At 28.8% G+C, this 20,619-nt stretch overlaps 1 protein-coding gene across 2 annotated transcripts; it reads left to right on the top strand.

The window, feature by feature from the left end:
- Window positions 1–1,628: 1,628 nt before the first annotated feature.
- Window positions 1,629–14,918, top strand: LOC100163545 (transcription elongation factor SPT6). 2 transcript variants are annotated; one of them, XM_003246081.4, is made up of 22 exons: window positions 1,629–1,944; window positions 2,858–2,900; window positions 3,019–3,097; window positions 4,129–4,328; window positions 4,389–4,508; window positions 4,583–5,005; window positions 5,071–5,211; window positions 5,408–5,602; window positions 5,698–6,136; window positions 6,200–6,329; window positions 6,420–6,599; window positions 6,722–6,887; window positions 6,956–7,132; window positions 7,188–7,607; window positions 7,679–7,816; window positions 8,794–9,291; window positions 9,367–9,663; window positions 9,731–10,495; window positions 11,012–11,234; window positions 11,310–11,416; window positions 11,484–11,770; window positions 14,224–14,918. In XM_003246081.4, the coding sequence occupies exons 2-22, from the start codon at window positions 2,862–2,864 to the stop codon at window positions 14,642–14,644; spliced, it is 5,445 nt and encodes a 1,814-aa protein (XP_003246129.1). In that variant the 5' UTR covers window positions 1,629–1,944; window positions 2,858–2,861; the 3' UTR covers window positions 14,645–14,918. The 2 variants fall into 2 exon arrangements, with proteins under 2 accessions (XP_003246129.1, XP_001950257.2); XM_001950222.5 differs by having other exon boundaries at window positions 1,629–1,985.
- The last annotated feature ends 5,701 nt before the right edge of the window (window positions 14,919–20,619 follow it).

Here is a 20,619-nt window from a genome sequence, read left to right as displayed (position 1 = left end):
CATCGCTCTCGCAGCCGTCGTGGCCGGGCTTCGCCCGCTGCCATGGTCGTCTTGGCGCCCGCGACTCTCGTCCGCCCCACAGGACAGCCCGTGAGAACGTTATAGAGGTGACCAGTTGCCATATACCAGTTACCAATATCATCAGCACCACCAACTCGCCATCATGTACCCCCCCCACATCGTCTCGTCTTGCCCGATGCCTTTTTTTTTTCATTTAAACTATTATTTCTTGTTTTTTTTTACTTTTTTTGTATCACATAATATATTTCATTTTTCGGCGTTCAAAATGTTTTAAGCACTGATCATTCATTATCTACCTTTCATGACATTGTATAATAAAATTATTTCTTCTATACACAGTAAAATGTTGTTCCTTATTTTTCGTATTAAAAAGTACGATTTTATTTGTTTCAACAGAATAATAGCCCCACTGAACATGATTGTGTTCGCGTGGAACCCACAAAGAATATTAACCAACAATTTTTTTGTTACGTACTGAATCTCAATGAAATAGATTGAAGGTATTGGCCTCGTGAGAGCATATAAGTTTCGAAATGATTTTCGAATGAAAATAAAATTTGGTATTAAAGCATCATACGATTTTGGTTCAACATATAATATAAAGAATTAATGATGTTATTAATTCGGACTTTCCACGACAAATTTTAACTTAAAAAACAGTTATAAAAGATGAAAACTAATAAAAATAATAATAAAAAAATAATAATATAATAAAATATTTTGGTAGCTTTATAGTACCTATAAATAACGATTTATTGAGTACCTACGTAGTTTTCCAGACGTTTTAAGAGCTTGCATCATTTTCTTATAATGCCAGCAATTACTGTGGCAAGACCAGTCCAATCATTTTCCAAGCTAAAACTAATAAAAAATGAATCCTGATGTAGCAATAAAGGTATCTGTAAAATATTTGCAATGGATAACATCTGTTCAAAACTGTTCTAAGGCTCTAACTCACAGTCGAGGTACAGTCGAGCATTAAAAGTGCAAAATGTTAAAAAGGTACATTCTAGAACACAGACACTTTGTACGGTTGGGTAAAAATGTCATTTCAGAATGCGGATAGGTAGGTACCTACATTGTACTATTATAATATACATAAAGCATATAATATTGTAAATATAAATAATAGGTATAATAGTGGGTCAATGTAATGGATGGTGTTAAATTTGCATGCAATGATAAAATATCATTGTTTTAAATTTTCAATCCTTAGCTATAAAAGTTGAAAATTTTATAAATTTTAACTACAAAATAATAATTAAATTTTAAATTTGATACATTTTTTCGGAATTCGAACTTTAAATGCTTATAAAAAATGGTGCCTATGTATTTATAATATTTTTCAACTGCTATTGTAACAATATATCAGGAGCCTTGTAATCAATGTTAACGAATTTTTACCCAACAAATAAAATCGTATTGACAATTAAAATCTAAAAAAATTGAAATCTGAATGTCGCCTTCGTTCTGCAATCCGAACGATCGTCATACGGCGTCTTACGGTAATAACGGCGCACCGATCGGTTTATGCAAACGTGTCGGCGGTCACACTGTCTGTCATCGTCGTTGTCGTCCATAACGTATCGCGTGTGATTGATAACCGAGCAAAATGGCCGTCCCCGAGCAGGCTCCTGTCGTACAACGATGTTGTTAATTATTATTTATTAATATTTACTAATAATTCTGCCGTTTTTAACGCGGCGTTCGTGCCTTCGTGGTTCGTCGGGAATAACGACGACGACGACGACAACAACAACGTCGAGTGACGAACGATTTCTACGCTTTGGTTTCTGCCTAGTCCTTTGCTGTACATAATAGTATCTTTTCTTTCTGACCGCTGTCCACCGTGTTGTACACACGACCGCCGTTCGACCTACCGACCTAAGGCCAGAAGCACGGCCGCCGTTCACGCCGCATTCCGTACGTGTCGTTCCGCCAAACCGGGTCCTCTCGAAAGCCCGGTTTGTGTTTTGTTTTAGGATATTTTGGGCAGTTCTGTGGCTATCCACTCGAAACATCTGTCCGACGTGATCCGATCTGTCGGTCGCGTTTTGAGTACGTAGGTAGCCCACTCGTAGCAGCAGAAATATGATATTCACCTAGGTCTCGTATATAATATCGCCAAACCATTCATTGATCTGTGATAGGGTCGTGCAACTATAACCACGATAATTCCTCCTCGACGGATACAATTACAATACGATATGCGATAAAAAAATAAATACCTGTTTGCTATTCATCGACTGAGTTTTGGCGTTACTGCTCTACTGCTAGCTATTGTAATATTATCTACTGTATAGACAATTCTCATATCTTATATTATGTTTTGAATATTCCACGTACAAATATGAAACATTTATCTTATACAAATTTGATTTTCTAAATGAAGATATATAGGTAGCTACAGTTATTGAATTTTTCAGGCAGTTGAATATTTGAATCTGATATTATATAGGTATTTGAATAATACCTAGATATTTTCATGTAATCATATTTTGAAAATGCCATCTCATTTTAAAAATTGAAAAATGTTATCCCTTCTCTTATAATATTACATACACATTTTCATACTCTTTTTTTTTTTATGAAAAAATCCCATTCCATCCCTTTTTTTAAATTTGAAAATTGGCGATATGCATAAGTATTCTGTATTTATAAAGCTTCATAATTTTTTTGAATAATTAATAGTTGCAGCGTATGTACATTATGAAAATTAAATTATTTGAAGTACACTACTGTAGAATTCATACAATGTTCAACATTTACATTGAACTTCATTACTTTTTAAAATTGTAATTAACTTATCTTTAATTGAACAACATTTTTATTTCAGAATAATGTCCCAGTTTATAGATTCTGAAGCAGAGGAGAGTGAAGTAAGTATTCAAAATTATTTGAGTTTGTATTGATTCAATCTCATATATATTCTTAAACTAAATATGTAATGTTTAGTCATCTATAATGATGTTATTAATGTAATTCAAATGTTTAAAGGATGACGAGTTGGATGAAATTGATAAAAAAAAAGTAAAGAAAATTAAAGCAATGGAAAGTGATGATGACGATGATGAAGGTATATAGTTTATTACCATAGCACTTTTACTTATCTTCTTTATGCTAATAAATTGGATTCATTATTAATAATAATAAAAATATAAATTTTAAATTTATTTTTATTTCTGTTAGGTATATGTATTTGAATTAACTGAAGTAGCTAATATTTATTAGAATTTTTTTAATTTCTTGTCGACCATACATTTACTTTTACTATACATTTAAATAATAATTTGTCATTTTAATCAAACAATTCCAAATTTTATCTATGAACCTATTTTAATCTAAGAATTTTATTAAATAATAATGTCTCAAAACTACACAATACAAGTAAAAAACCTCATTTAAAAAAATAAAATAAGTTTTATAATTCTTGTTTTGGTAAAATATTTAAATATGCTATTATTTTTAAAACAAAATCGGTAAAATTAAAGATGTACCTAAATTATAAAATAAATTAAAAGTTAAAATGTTTTGTACAAATACTATTTTTGGGGGAATTTAACCCCTCATCCTATATATGTACTTGGTATAAACATACAATACTACTTGTTTAATTCATTGTTATTCAAATCAAGAAAATGCAATAACATTTAATTTACACATTATAATTTAAATTCAATTGGCAATTGCTTAGTATAGTGAAAAAAAAATTAAGTAACTTGGTATTTATTACGTAGTTTTGTAGTATACAATAATTTTAAGTATTTAGATTATATTTATTTTTATTTTATTTGCTCAATATCTATTACTTTGAAACTTTAATCTATTTAACTAATCAATATTGCACTAATATTTTTATTTATAATTATAAGACAAATAATCATTTTAAGTTAAGTTTTTTAATTTTTAATTTACTTATGAATATTCAATGATGACAAATCACTGCGCAAATCTGAAACGTCCTCTGTTTCCAAATTCTTAAAGAATTTGTTGAAATATTGAGAATGATATGTCTTGAATTTTATCTGAGAAATAAAATATAAAAATGTTTTAAGATTGAACTTAAAATATATTTTTTTATATAATATGTAATAATTATTCAATTAGATGATGAAGACAAAATTCGTGAAGAATTAAAGGATTTAATTGACGATAATCCAATTGATGAAAGTGATGGTTCTGGTGATGAATCAGATGGTACAGATGGTATAAAGAGAAAAAAATCTGATGACGACTTTGATGATCGATTGGAAGAAGACGATTATGATCTTATTGAAGAAAATCTTGGGGTTAAAGTGGAACGAAGAGTATGTTTTAATTTGTTTATGTTTGTTATTACTGTAATATTATAAATATGTCATTTTTAGAAACGATTCAAAAGATTAAGACGTTTAGAAGATGAAGAAAGTGATGATGAAGGTACTGGTGAAAATGCTACTGAAGATCGAGAGGCTATTGCTAACACTTTATTTGATGTGTCTGATAATGTAAGTAGTATAATAAAAATAATATATACTTAAAAAATAAATATGTTATAATAATTATTATTGATGCAATTTAGGAAGAAGAAAGGACAACTGATCGTGTTTCTTCAAGAGCTGAACGGGTTGACAATTATGATGTAGAAGGTGATGAGGATGGAGAAGGATATTCTGATGAAGACGATGATGGATTTATTGTAGATGATGAGGGACGGCCAATTAAGGAAAAAAAGAAAAAACGCAAACATGTATATCATGATGCTGCCCTTCAAGAGGCACAAGACATTTTCGGTGTTGATTTTGACTATGACGAATTTGAAAAATATGATGATGAGTATGAAGATGATGTGTCCGATGATGACTATTTAGAAGATGAGGAAGATGGTGAGAGAAGACAAAGGCCAAAACCTCAAAAACGTAGAAAAGCTACTAGAAAATCAATATTTGAAATATATGAACCCATCGAGTTGAAAAGGGGTCATTTTACAGACTTAGACAACCAGGTATAAACTACAACCTCTATAAAATGGTTATATTGTCTGGGCTTTAAACATGTTCATTTATCTAGATTCGTAATAATGATATACCAGAAAGAATGCAACTACGTGAAGTTCCGGTTACACCAGTACCAGAAGGTTCTGACGAATTAGATGACGAAGCGGACTGGATTTACAAACAAGCATTTTGCAAACCAACTATTACTACACAAGTAAAATTTTATTTTTTAATGTCAGCTTGATGAAAATACATATTTAAGGAGAATGGAGTATACTTGTTATATTAAACATTTGAATGGTTTAAAGAGCAATAAATAGTCTACAACTCATTTGTCTCTAGAAAATATATCCTGTCTATTTAAAATGTATATAATAAATTAATAATATATTTCATTTATATATTTATAGGAAAATAAAGGAGGTATTGATCCTCGACTTCAATCTAAAAAAGGACCTCAAACTATCGGAAAAATTAAAAAGGCGTTAGACTTCATGCGAAATCAAAACTTTGAAGTTCCATTTTTAGCATATTACAGAAAAGAATATGTTGAACCTGAACTTGATATCAATGCTTTGTGGAGAGTTTACCATTTTGATGCTAAGGTAAGTTTGTATTTAATTTATATAACAATAGTATTACCTGTTACCTATATTATAAATATGTATTAATAAGAATTTAAAATTGTTTTCGTATTTAGTGGTGTCAATTGAAATCTCGCAAAACAATGCTAATTGAATTATTGGAAAAAATGCGAAATTATCAGATGGAAATGTTAATGATGGATACAAATGCCCCTATGCCAGATCATATGCGCATTATCAAAGATGAAGATATTGATAAATTACGTGCAGTTCAAACAAATGAAGAACTAAAAGATATTCAAGGTCATTTTATGTTGTACTATGCCAATGATGTCCCTGCTATGCAAGAAAATGCTAGAAAAAAATCTAGAGAATTGAAAAGAAAAGCTAGAGAACTAAGAGAAGAAAGAAGAAAACTTGCAATAGAAGCTGGTGAAGATGTACTTGATGATGATGAAGATGCTGGTAATTTAGATGATGATGATTCAAACGTTGAAACCGTTAAACCTGCAAGTAGTTCAGGACCTTATACCATGTGTCTAAAATCTGGACTTGGTATGTCAATATTAAATATTTTATAAATATATAAACCCTATAGATAAATATGTATGTTTCTAGCTGGGTTTGCAAAACGTTTTGGTTTAAAACCTGAACATTTTGCTGCTAATGTTCGTGACAACTACCAAAGGCATGAAGTAGATCAAGAATCTGTAGATCCATATAAGCTTGCAGGTGAATACTGCAATGAGTAAGTATTGATAAGCGTGAATACAATTAAGTATCATTTATAATATATATATTAATATATATGTATGTATTTATATTTAACTGTTAACAGATTATTAAAAACCCCTGATGAAGTTTTAAAGGCTGGCAAATATATGGTAGCATGTCAATTATCTCGAGAACCACTCATAAGGAAATGTTTGCGTGAGACTTTCTTTGATCGTGCTAAAATCAATATTGTACCAACCAAACGGGGTGTCAAAGAAATTGATGAAAATCATAATTGTTATTCGTAAGTATTTTTATATTTTCATTATTTATAGTTAAAAAATCTATCTTAAGTTATACAAAATAACTATATTTTAGTATTTATATAATTAAGAATAATTCTTAACTGTTCATATTTTGGTGTAGAATGAAATACATTCGACGTAAACCCGTGAGAGATTTAGTAAGAGATGACTTTTTAAAGTTACAAATGGCAGAAGATGATAAATTGCTTACTATTTCATTTGATGAAGAAGTAGATGGTTTGGGTTCTCTTCCCTATATAGAAGAAGTCAAACAGCTTTATATAAGAGTAAGTTATCTAAATGTTACAAATAATAATCTATAAAATTATAAAATAATAAATATATTATTACATAGGATGAATTTAGTTCAAATGTACAACAATGGAATGACGTGAGGCGTGAATGTGTTGACTTAGCTTATAGAAAATTATTAATGCCTGAAATGGTAAAAGAACTCAGGCGAAGTCTACTGGCTGAAGCTAAAGAGCATATATTAAAATCTTGCAAACATAAACTGTCAAATTGGCTAGCTGTAAGTAACTTTAATAATTATTACAACATAATTAATTAATATTTAATTTTTATAGGTAGGTCCATATAAACCAGAAGTAGATGAAGATGATGACGATTGGGATACAAGCAAAGGCATTAGAGTTATGGGATTAGCTTATTCGCCCGATCATGAACAAGCATCGTTTGCATGTATTTTATCTACTGATGGTGAAGTTGTTGATCATCTACGTCTGCCATATATTATGAAAAGACCATTTAATGATGATATAAAGGCAAAAAGAGATGGAGATTTCAATCATATAAGGAACTTCTTAATTTTTAAAAAACCCCATGTCATAGTTATTGGAGCAGAGTCTAGGGATGCATTGTGGCTAGTTAGAGATATCAAAGCAGTTGTTGACCAACTAGTTGTTGATGAACAATTTCCTCAAATACAAGTTGAAATTTTAGATAATCACCTGGCTAGGATTTTTGCCAATTCTATTAAAGGAGAAGTATGTACATTGTTTTTAGGCATTTCCATTTAAAATAGTTATGGTTCTTAAAAAAAGTATTTTTTTATTAGAATGAATTCAGAGATTATCCACAACTTTTACGTGAATCCATATCTTTAGGACGTAGAATGCAAGATCCTTTAGTTGAATTTTCTCAATTGTGTTCAACAGACGATGAGATATTGTGTCTTCGCTATCATCAGTATCAAGTATTTATTTCAATCTATTTTTTTTTTTTTTGTTTTTTAATTTATAATACAAATTATTTTATTTTCAAATGTTGTATAGATTTAAATAGCTTCGATAAATTATTATTTGATTAAATGTGTGACTTGGAGAATGTCATATATGACAGTTAATGTTATCTCTGTTTCACTCATTGCATAACACCAAATTTTACTTTCAGTAATTTCAATTTTGTGTTCTTGTCTGAAATTTTGAATATAGTGAACTAATAAATTATCTAACTTAAAGATAGAAATATTATCTCATATTTGTTTTCTAGTAATTTTTTGAGATATTTTAATTTTTAAACAAGTTATGAGGGTAAAATAACGATGTATAAAAATGCTTAAAAATTAAAATATTCTAAAAAACCAATGGGAAAGTTTGATAATGTTCTTTCTTTTTAGTTTAATAATATGTTAATCGCTTTAGTTTTAAAGCTAACTACACAAAATTGGATCTGCTGAAAAAAAGTTTGCCATGTTGTCTCCATCTGAAACATCCTTTCAGCACATAACATATACATTTTTGTGCTATTTAATATTTATTACACATATTGACATAACTTTTATTTTAAATATACAATTTTATTCACTTATATTATATATTATCGTTGGGCGAGTAACAAGTCGTATCTCAAAAATGTAATATGTTCAGGAGAGACAAAAGTCGTATCTCAAAAATGTAATATGTTCAGGAGAGACAAAATCGTGAACACTGATAACATGTAATCAAGTTACGGCAAATTTACAATTAAATCTTTAATCTCCTTGAAGATTGTTATTATAATTATTAATATTATTATCAAAATATCATGTGTTATTTTTTCCCGCATTTTTTTATGTATAAATCGCAAAATTGATTTTTTCTTGAGATACGACTTGTTACTCGCCCAGCGACGATATGTAATATAATGGAATAAAATTTTAAATTTTAATATTCTAATATTTTCTACTTTCAGGAAGTGCTCAATCAAGAAGAATTACTCGAAGGTTTATATCAAGAATTTATAAATCGTACTAATGAAGTGGGTGTTGACATAAACGATGTGGTTCAACGTGTTTATGCGCCCAACCTATTACAATTTGTCTGTGGTTTGGGACCTCGTAAAGCCACTGCATTAATTAAATTAATGAAACAGACAAATCAACGATTAGAAAACCGAACTCAATTAGTTACTGCATGTCATATGGGCCCTAAGATATTTATAAACTGTGCTGGATTTATAAGAATTGATACCAACTCTTTGGGTGATAGTACTGAAGCATATGTAGAAGTTTTAGATGGATCTAGAGTACATCCAGAAACATATGAATGGGCCAGAAAAATGGCAGTTGATGCTCTAGAGTATGATGATGAGGAGGCAAATCCAGCAGGAGCTCTAGAAGAAATTTTAGATGCACCAGAAAGACTGAAAGACTTGGATTTAGATGCATTTGCTGAAGAATTAGAAAGACAGGTATACTGTTCTTTATACTATCTTTATTTTCTTATAAATATAAATATTTTATTTTTAAAAATGTTAATATTTTAGGGTTTTGGTAATAAAAGTATCACACTTTATGATATACGCCAAGAGTTAAACCACCGCTATAAAGATATTCGAGTGGCATATAAGCCTCCTAATCCTGCTCAAGTTTTTGAACTATTAACTAAGGAAACTCAGGAAACCTTTTTTGTTGGAAAAATGGTTTTATCTACTGTCACTGGAATTGCACGTAGAAAACCACAAAATGATCAACTTGACAAGGCAAATCCAGTGAGAAATGATGAAACTGGTTTATGGCAATGTCCATTTTGTTTTAAGAACGACTTCCTTGAATTATCAGATGTATGTTTTTACTTTTATAATCACTTAATTACTGGAATTAATTTATTTTTATTATAAAAATGTTTAGGTATGGAACCATTTTGATGCTGGTGGTTGCCCTGGTCAAGCATCAGGAATTCGTATAAGATTAGATAATGGTATAAGTGGCTTTATAGCAATGAAAAATTTATCAAATACTCATGTTGCCAACCCTGAAGATCGTGTTCGTTTTAACCAGGCAATACATTGTCGGATTATCAAAATTGAACCAGATAGATTCTCATTTGAAGCTACTTCTAAAAGCTCAGATTTAAAAGACCAAGAAAACCATTGGCGACCCCAAAAAGATCCTTATTATGATCATGAAACTGAAAGCAAACAACGAAAAACTGAATTAGACAAGAATAAAATAAAAAATGCTCAGACATATATTAAACGAGTAATTGTGCATCCATGTTTCCACAATGTATCATTTGCAGAAGCTGTTAAATTGTTGAATAATTCTGACCAAGGAGATGCTATTATTAGACCATCTAGTAAAGGTGCTGACCATTTAACTGTTACTTGGAAAGTAGCTGATAATGTTTACCAACACATTGACATAACAGAAAAAGGGAAAGTCAATGCTTTTTCATTGGGACGTTCACTTTGGATTGGTACTGAAGAATTTGAAGACCTAGATGAAATTATTGCACGTCATATTACTCCAATGGCAAGCAATGCTAGAGAATTGTTACGGTTTAGGTATTATCGAGATACAGATGGAGGCAATATTGAAAAGGCCGAGCAAATACTCCGAGAAGAAAGAACTAATAACCCTTCAAAAATCCATTACATTGTATCTGTGTCACAGGTATGTTAATTGACAGATTTATTTTAGATAATGTCTAAAAGTTGTGATAAAAATAATGAAGCTTTGCTTAGAATTAAGATGCTAATATACTGTTAATTTTTGAAAAATAAAATATGGGACAAACCATTACCATCTTAAACCACTAGGATTTTATATATTGTTTCAGAGTTTCAATAATTTTGTATTAATGTATAGCTTCACAGTTAGTATTGCTCAAAATTGTTTTCAGTACTACCGTTTTTACTATCATTATAATATATGAAATCATTTTAATACTCGATAAGTGATTTTGATATACATTTTTTTACATTAAAACAGACAATTGAGAACTAACCCAGTCACCCAGACAATAAATATGAAAGTGCATTAATAAATGTAATCGGATTAATGGGAAATATAGCCATTTGATACTTGTAATTTTGTTTAAAATAAACAAGTTAACCTATTATAATTAATTTAAAACATAATGTAGTAGAAAGCCATTTATTTTTTTTTACTATATTTTTTTTTTTTCAGAAATATGCAGGTAAATTTCTTCTATCCTGTTTACCTACTCGTAGGTCGAAACATGAGTACATAACTGTTACACCAGAAGGCTATCGTTTCCGTAGCCAAAATTTTGATTCTATTGGATCTTTATTCCGATGGTATAAAGAACATTTCCGAGATGCTACCCCTCATGTAACACCAGTAGCGTCTCGATCTGCCGGACAAACTTATGGACCTTCTCCGCATACAGGTATGTGTATACTGTATAGTAGCATTATTAATTATTGATTATTTATTTGTTGTTTTTTTTTTTTTAATATTTTAGAACCTTCTCCAATGAATCGTAGTCATAGTAGCCACTCGGCTACACCTCAATATTCGCAATCCCCGCATGCATCATACAACAACATGCAGCCATCTGCTTATAACACTGTAAATTAATGGTCGACCTAGCTATAGTAGTTTAAAATATATATTAACATTTTTTTTTATTATTCAGCCGTACACACCATCAGGGCAGACTCCTTACATTGGCAATTATGCTACTCCTCGTTATGGTGCTTCTCAGGCACCAGTTCATGATGGTGTATTTCTTCATCCAAGCTCCCTTACACCAATTGTTCAAAGCAGTCCAAAACCATCTCCCTCTAAACCACCTGTACAATCAGCAGATCCAAATGATTGGCGTCGAATGGCTGAAGAATGGGCTAAAGCTAAACAACGAGGTGATGGAGGATATTCTACACCCATGTCTGATGGAGGCGGGCGACACGCATCTCGTAGCAGGTAATATGTTAACACAATATTGAGTCACAAATTATAAATCATAAAAATATTTAACGTTTGCTAACCATAAAAAAAGTCTATAATTAAATTTACGTAATTCTAAATAAAATGATTTTATAATTTTCTTAATTATTGTTTTTATTGATATTATTTAGAGGTGGGTCGAACTCCAAAGTATGGTCTCGAACCAAACTTTTTAATTGAATTAAATGTCAAATCAAACTTTGTAGTCTTATGTCAAACCAAAAAAACTAACGACTATCGAGTAAGGAGTAGGACTATTAGTTATAGAATTTCAAACTTTTTTCTTGGATTATGTTCAGTTTGGTGTTTTTAAAGGTTTGTTCGATTTATCGTACTACAAACAGTTAAGACTCACCTCTAGTATTAACTTAATAATACTAGGTTGATTAATCGTATAAAGATACAAGTTATGGATATTAGTGTGTTGTGAATTATGATATTATTTTTGAAACAATATTAAATGTTATACCGCCATAGTATTCATAAAACAATATTTCAAACCAAGTTGATATTTCTTCAATACCATCCAAACCTAATTTGTTATCTATATTTTAGGTGTAAAATAATAAACTCGGTATATAAATTTATAAATTATTCAAGAAAATGAATTTTTATAAAATTCAGAAGACTTATAGTTTTGTTTTTCACGGGATAGAATCACTCCCCTCGGTATTTATAGTAAAATTACCAAAATTCCACAACGCATAGAGAACAATTTTATCTGTGTCGTAGCGTTTTAATTTTTTTGATAGCATTTAACAATAATTTTTAAGAATTGAATGAAAAAAACAAATAAATCCTAATGTTCTCAATAAATTAACTTTAATTTTATTTATGTTATCCAAATAATAAAAACGCTATGACACAGATAAAGTTGTTCACTATGCGTTGTGGAATTTTGGTAATTCTACTATAAATACCGAGGGAGTGGTTCTATCGGCTATCCCGCACAAAATAGTATTTTGCTATGTTGTACATTTGTAAGACGGAGACAATGCATGCGGGCATAGCGTCCTCTTAACAATTTATCAGTTACCACTTACATTGTATTTTAAGACTCAGTTTTATTAACAAAACAGATTCCCAAACAAAAATTAAACAATTTAGGACCGATCTTACAAAGTCCGGTTAAAGTTAACCAACCGAATTCTGCCGGTAATAGAATCTGTTATCAGTCGGTTAGCGTTAACTGACACTTTACCAAACATTGTAAGAATGGCCCTAAAGGTGCTTAAATTTTTTTTTTTAACTTTTTATAGTAAAACCTTAAGAGATATTTAGATATATATTTTAGCTTTAATTTTATAGATTTGTATATTTTTCTTAAAGTTGAATTAAAATTGTATAACTTTTTGAAGTATTTTTCCCATCACCCAATTTTATAATCACCGTAACAGTTGAATATTTAAAGGTATATGTAAATATGTTTAAAATTAGATCTACTTAACTTTGTTTCTTTACATCTTTTATATTATTTACTTTTTTTATTAGTTTCCTGAAAATATTTTTTACTCGGAACTTGTGATTAAAATATAAAATAGTGACTACTAACTATGTATTACTTAGATAATTTAGGAGTTACCATTCAGAATTTTAAAATAACTTGATACAACACAATACTATACGTCTGAGTATTCAATGTATATATTTTTACCAATTCACTATTTTGGGCTGTTCTAAAAGAAATATGGTATATAGACCTGTATACCTTTACCTATAAAAATAATCAAAATGCAATTGTAAAAAAGTTTTCATTGGACAAATATTGATAAAAATAAAAACTAGTAACTAACCAATAACCTAAAAAATGAATCAGTTATTAGGCTTCTCCAACGATATATTTTTGAATATCGATATCGTTTTGAATTGTGCGATATCGAAAAAAAAATTTAGGTATCGATATATCGATATCTCTATGACTATCATAATTGTCAAATGTTATCCTGAGCTGTTTTTAACCCGGAATATCCGATATATTTCGATAATCGATATATTTCGATTATCGATACATACAATTATCGATATATACGATTATCGATACATATATTTCCGAAAAAAAGTTCGCGATATCGATATCGAATCGAAATATCGATATCGTTGGAGAAGCCTATCAGTTATTTTTAAATGTAAAACAAAACCATTAAATGTGAGTTAAAACAATGTTAAATATTACAATTTTAAAATAGTCATAACTTGCTTAAAAAATTAAATATCAATTAAAACCACAATATGCTCTTGCTAATATTTTTACTTTTAATTTGATAATTGGTAAATTCTCTCTAATATTAAAGCTATCAACAAAAACTGTTGATTTTACTGTATGAACATTTTTTATGTCGTACATTTGTAAGACTAAGGTCTAAGACAAAACATCTGGATATTTTATCCTCTTAATTATTGTTATAATGTAATTGGTTTTAATATTTTAGGTACAACAATCATCGATATAATATGAACCGAGAAAGAGAAACAAGTACACCACGCAGCGATGCACCTTCACCTACCCCAAGTGCCTCATCATACGGATATAATTCACCAGCACCAACAAAGACCTACAAAAGTAGTTATACAACATCTTCACATAATTCATCAAAGTCACCGCGAGGCCCATCATCTAATTCCGGTACACCATATGATCCATTTACAATGGAACCTGGGCAAGATTCACCTGGAGTATATGCTTCATCGTCCCGTTCAGTACGCAATGATGAAAACGATCCAGACAGATATGCATCACCTGGATCAAGATGGACTCCGCGGTCTGGTCGGTCAACTCCCCATACCATTAATAGCCCTAGATCAATGATTGAATCTTCTATGGGTGATAATACACCACTGTATGAAGACTAAATGGATTGAAATTTCTCATTTTGTTTTATTTTTATATAGTTCAGTTTCCATTTTTAGGTAGGAATATGTATTTTTTTTTATGTGTCAATTGAATAAAAAAAATGATAAAAATTAATTTAGTGTTTCGGGTTAAAAATTAAAGGTTTCAAATTGGCTTGTATAAAAAACAAAGATTTTTTTCGACTTTGTTTTAATACTTTGAATATGTTATTGCTGGACATTTTCATGACAAAACCTAATTTAAGATAAAAAATATATAAATATATATAAACTATTTTGATCCAGAAATCAACATTTTACATTATTAATTAGCTGTTCAAAACTATTTTAGTAAATTATATTACTAATTGAACATTTAAATTTATTATTGGCATATTTTTTGACTCGTGTTAACACAATTTTTATTTTTATATACTATGGTATCAAAAAGGGCATCATTAATAAAATATATTTTTTCGTTTTTATACTCACTATTATTGTAAATTTGTTACATTACATCTATTATTACAAACATGCACTAATGTTTTTAATACATAATATTATTCATTCTATTGAACAACATAATTTATACAAAAATAAGGAAATTTGGTTATCAAGGCGTTTTACCTATATTGTTTTATTAACAATGTTGAAATGTGATTCAGTGTGACTTATTTTTAAGGTACTAATTTCATGTACCTCTTGCGCTATTTTTCTTGATTTACATAGTGATTGAAATTTGTCTGATTCAATATAATATTTCAAATGTGACATGAATAAAATTTAATAAATGATAGATAATAATAATAAGATAAATAATACCTATAAGCAATAGAAAACGAAACAATTTATCATTTAATTAAAAACATCTACTTTTAGTATTTTATAACTGTTTATTATAACTTTGATATGGTTAACAATATATTACCATATTGTTATATTTTAGTAAAATTATACAGCCAATAAGTTGTTGGTGTGATAATAAAAATTGTTTCTTAATTTGTATATTAGTAAGAAGTAATCGATGTTACTTAATTAATAAGTTAGTAACTTCAGTTTATAATATAACTTGTTTAGTAAAAATTAACTCAGATATAAATAGTTTTTACTACGTATATATTTTCTTTTAAACAGATGTATAATAAAAATACATATATATTGTTAACAAGGATTATTTTTTAATTTTTATTGCGCCAAAAATACATTAAATATTCTTTATTGTTTCACCAATAACCACCATTAGAGTAAAGAATGTAGGGTTGAAAATAAACGAGTAAGCAGGGTCATGACATGGGTTGTTTGGCCACTACGGTACTAGACATAACAGTAACTGTAAAGCTGGATCCGATTAGTATGATCTGAATTTTGAGTATGTGACCTATACATTTAATTTTAATCAAAATTATCAAATTTAACTGAATATAAAGTTAATAAGGTATAATAAATTATCATTCAAAGTGAATAATTTTTTATTGGTTTGGATTTAGGCAATATTTTATAATTTTATATATTTTACTTGTACAGGCGGCTACTAATATTTGATATTATAATGTTGCTAACAAGAAGAGATCTGCTAGGGCCTGGCCAGACCATAAAACAAATATTTTTGGTTGGATCGTTGTACTTGGCTATGGACCTGGCCTTAAAAACGTATATTGTAAATTTTACATTTACGTTTTAACAAAAATAATATGTAGTTCAAGTACAATATCAAAACTATGTTTTTCCCCTGGATACTGTTATCGTCGATGGGAATCGAGAGCTCAGGAATTGAAAAAAAAATTATGGACTGGGCTGGGAAGGACTTAAAATAAAAAATCGGGTAAGTGGGTGTGGCTGTGCTGTACAGTAGGTTACAAGTGGGTCACTGTAAATAGATGGTGTTGAATTGAAATATTCCATTTAATAGAAAAACTATTCTGAGCGAGGATGGTCTGTCATGTCTGTACTAAGACGTACTAAGTAGGTATATTTGATGATATTATTATGACTAAGAGGATGTCGCACCGTTGTCTCCGTCTCCTTACACACGTACGACATAGGACATTTTCGTTGGCTAGTTTCAATAGGGTGCCCAGGTGCTGTCAGTTTTGATAATAATGATTCAGTTAAGTAATAACCATAGGTGTCAATATGTTTATAATGTAATGCCATGTACCAGGGGGTGAATCCAGAAATTTTTTTTTTAGGGGTGGGGTTGTCTTTATACTTACGACTAAATTGCCCAAATTGTAACACAAGCAACAAAGTATGCTTGGCATCAGGAATGTATAAAAGAATATTAAAAATTGTATACATTTTTGTCTTTTTTGATACCTACTATTACTTCAAAATAAAAAAGATGGGTAAGTGGATGTCGCTCTGATGTACAGTAGGTTACAAGTGGGCCACTGTAATGGATGGTGTTAAATTTGAATTCAATGATATAATATCATTGTATTAGAAAAACGATTCTGGGCGAAAACAGTCAGTCAGCCTATGATATTATTAAGTATATTTGATGATATTATTGTGAATAAAGTAATTTATATATAACCTATTTACGTGGGACATTGTTTTAAATTTTTAATCCTTAGCTATAAAAGTTGAACATTTTATACATTTTTAACTAAAAATAATTATTAAATTTTAAATTTGATATATTTTGTCAAAATTCGAACTTTAAATGCTTATAAAAAAAATTGTGCCTATGTACTTTCAATGTTTTTCAACTGCTATTGTAACAATATATCAGGCGCCTTGCATTAAATTTTCACGCTTTTTTAACCAACAAATAAATTTTCATTGATATTTATAGAAAAAAAAAAACTAAAAAAATTGAAAACTGACAATGTCCGTAAACATCTCAAAAAGAGTCAAAATATTTTCAAAATGTTATGCTGTATAGAAAATGAAAATACGAACATTCAGTGAAATTATTAAGTATCTATAGTCATTTCTATTTTAATTACAACAAAATAAGGAAATCGTTACATGAGAAATCGAGTGAATATCAAATGTTGTAAAAATATGAATTTCAAACGCTCATAAAAATTTAATTTGACTTTCTTGTAGACATTTTTTTTTTTGATAAAGATAGATAAACTTATTAATGATCTTGTATTACATTTTAAAATCTTAGATTTAAAAATAAAAATGTTTATGAATTTCTAACTCAAAATAATTTGCAAATTTTCGTCATTTTTACGTATTTTCTCAATATTTGAACTTCAAATACTTATAAAAAAAAATTGTGACTGGATTTTTAATTTTTTTCATCTGCCTTTGAAACAATATACTAGGAGCTTTCTATTAAATTTTCAAGCTTTTATAACCAACAAATAAAATTTTATTGATATTTATAGAAAAAAAACTAGAAAAAATGGAAACTGAAAATGTCCGTAAAGAGCTCAAAATAAGTCAAAATATTTGGAAAATGTTATGGTGTATAGAAAATGGTCATTTGTTTAAGAGTTGCACTAAAAACCAAAATCAATTTTCTCGAAAACAGATTTTGCGTAAAAATTCCCGTTTTTCCTTAATTATTCTTTTGTTTTTCATGGTGCTCTTAAAAACTACTGAGAAATTTTTAATTTTAACCCCCCACTGTACCAACTAGATTCACTTTCCTATCAGAAAAAATACTGTTGAAGAAAATCTAAGCATTTTTACTGTCCTAAAAGGTGATGACAGACACAAAAATTAAAAAAATTTAAAAAAAACACACACATCATTGTAAAATCAATACATTCATCGTTTCATTCAGAATCTTATATTAACCAAATAAGAATTATTTTTAAGAAATTATTCTGTTCAATTGGGTACAATTTAAAATAGTTTTATTATATTTTAACAACTTTACGTTACACACTTAATAATATGGCCCGTATTACAATAGTGGATTACTGGCTGAATTCCGTGGTTTAACCTCGTATCAACTATTGCTCATCTAATATTAAAAATAATACATTTTTTTGTATTTTAATTTTTACAATAATTGAGCAAATGGCAAAATCGAGCCAAAATAAATAATTATTATTTTTATAAGTATTATTATTACGTATATATTATTATTTTAACTGATAATATATTCTATTCACTATTGTACCTAGATATTATATCTTCTCTACATCATGCTTGATAATTAATTTTTTTTTATTATATTATATTATATAGGTATCTATACAAATATAATATTACGATTTTTTATTTGAGTATTTGTATGTCCTTTATTTGGGTCAGTAGATATAGTAGGTAGTATATTTGAGCTTTTATGAACAGTTTAAGCTCGTACTTTATACCTAATGTATATTTGTATGTAGATATTACTAATTCCATTTTTGTATATATATGATATAACGAACATATTATAATAAATATACATTGTACATAATAATTGGTATATGATTCCAAAACATTGGTTTATTTTAATAATCCATACGACCATACAATATAACATAAAATATATTATGTTGGCATGCATATTATTGACATTTGAACAACAATGAATACACTTAAATCTCTATTACGACTCGTATAAAAGTCGGCCTTTGAGCGTTGAGTGGCGGGTGTTAAAATTCTGAACTGCTAAACTGCCGGAATTTTTTGTGTCAATATTGTATGATTGAAAGATACGAGAGTAGTGTCGCCTTATCTTCTCTACATCGTGACCACGATTTAAGATAGTAGTTTTGGCCAAAACAAAGTAAATTTAATTAAAGTAAAAAGTCAAGTCAATATAACCTGATATACCTAGCTATATATAAACAATTAATAACATTGATGTAGATAATAGATATTTAGCGCGGAAGCAATGCGAAAGCAGTTCCCGCGACGCCGTCGGTTCAAACAGAAAAAAAAAAAAAAAAGATAATAGATATTTAGAATTTAAATATAGACGACAGTAAAGTAATATTGGTAGAGATTTCTAGGTAGGTACTAAGATACATTCTGTTCTTGATTCTATTGTTATTGAGTATGTACCAAAAGATGCGACAGTGGACTATTTAGTAACAAAACTAAAACTAAGAGCTTCTATAGATTTTTGGCTTCCTTAATTTTTGTGCTCAGAAAGTAAGCTATGCCAAACCAAATTGAATGTAAAATCAAACAAATGCCTTGTAACTGACCAAACTTACCTGGTTAGTAACCATTATAACCAGAACTCTAGTATTTGCCTACACTTTATTTGTACTTGATGGTACATTAAGAGTTAGCTAAATAAACTATAAATTTCAATTCCAAAGGTTATAAGGTTATCTGCCGGCTGTATTAAATTATTATTTTAAATAATAAGTATTTATTTATAGAAACTCATGTAATACAATAAATTTTTATTTATTACTAATAACCAAAGCCCTACTTGGGGAAGCCCCAGGCCCCGACACAATTAGGGTTCCTATATACTCGTACTACTGTAGTCTGTAATACAGTCATGTATTATGATTTATTTATAATATTAAATTATAAATTGAAAATATAAATTTGTAAATATATTTTATTTTTTATTTCTGATAATATTTTCTATATTCTGCAAACTTATAATAATTATTATAAACCGACAATCGGTAATAAACAAAATATTTTTCTGGATAATAGGAATATTCAAAATTAACTTAATTGGAAAAATAAAGAAAAATATGAGTCGATTTTAAATTAATGTAGAGGCAAATGAGTTAAGTTAAAGTTAAGTTAGTCAAAACACCAAACTAGTAAGTTAAGTTAATAAGTTAAAATTAACTTAACTTTTAACTCATCTTCTAACTTATTAACTCGTTATTGCCTTGAATTAACCCAGCCTTGGGTTTTTGAATATTAATTAATGATATTGATGTTAAGATTGGATTAATTGATATATTATAATCATGCAGTTTACGATAATATGCAAAAACATTGATTTATGAAAAAAAATGCCGCTTACGCCCTTTGCCTTCAAACCATCGACATAATAATTATAATATTATAATTTATTAGAAAATTATATAGGTATTTATTTACTTTTATTAAAAAGCACTAAC

This window comes from Acyrthosiphon pisum, chromosome A2 (assembly GCF_005508785.2).
Source record: "Acyrthosiphon pisum isolate AL4f chromosome A2, pea_aphid_22Mar2018_4r6ur, whole genome shotgun sequence".
NCBI lineage: Eukaryota > Metazoa > Arthropoda > Insecta > Hemiptera > Aphididae > Acyrthosiphon > Acyrthosiphon pisum.
Note: the sequence above shows the minus strand (reverse complement) of the source record. Positions and strands in the feature narration are given on the sequence as shown.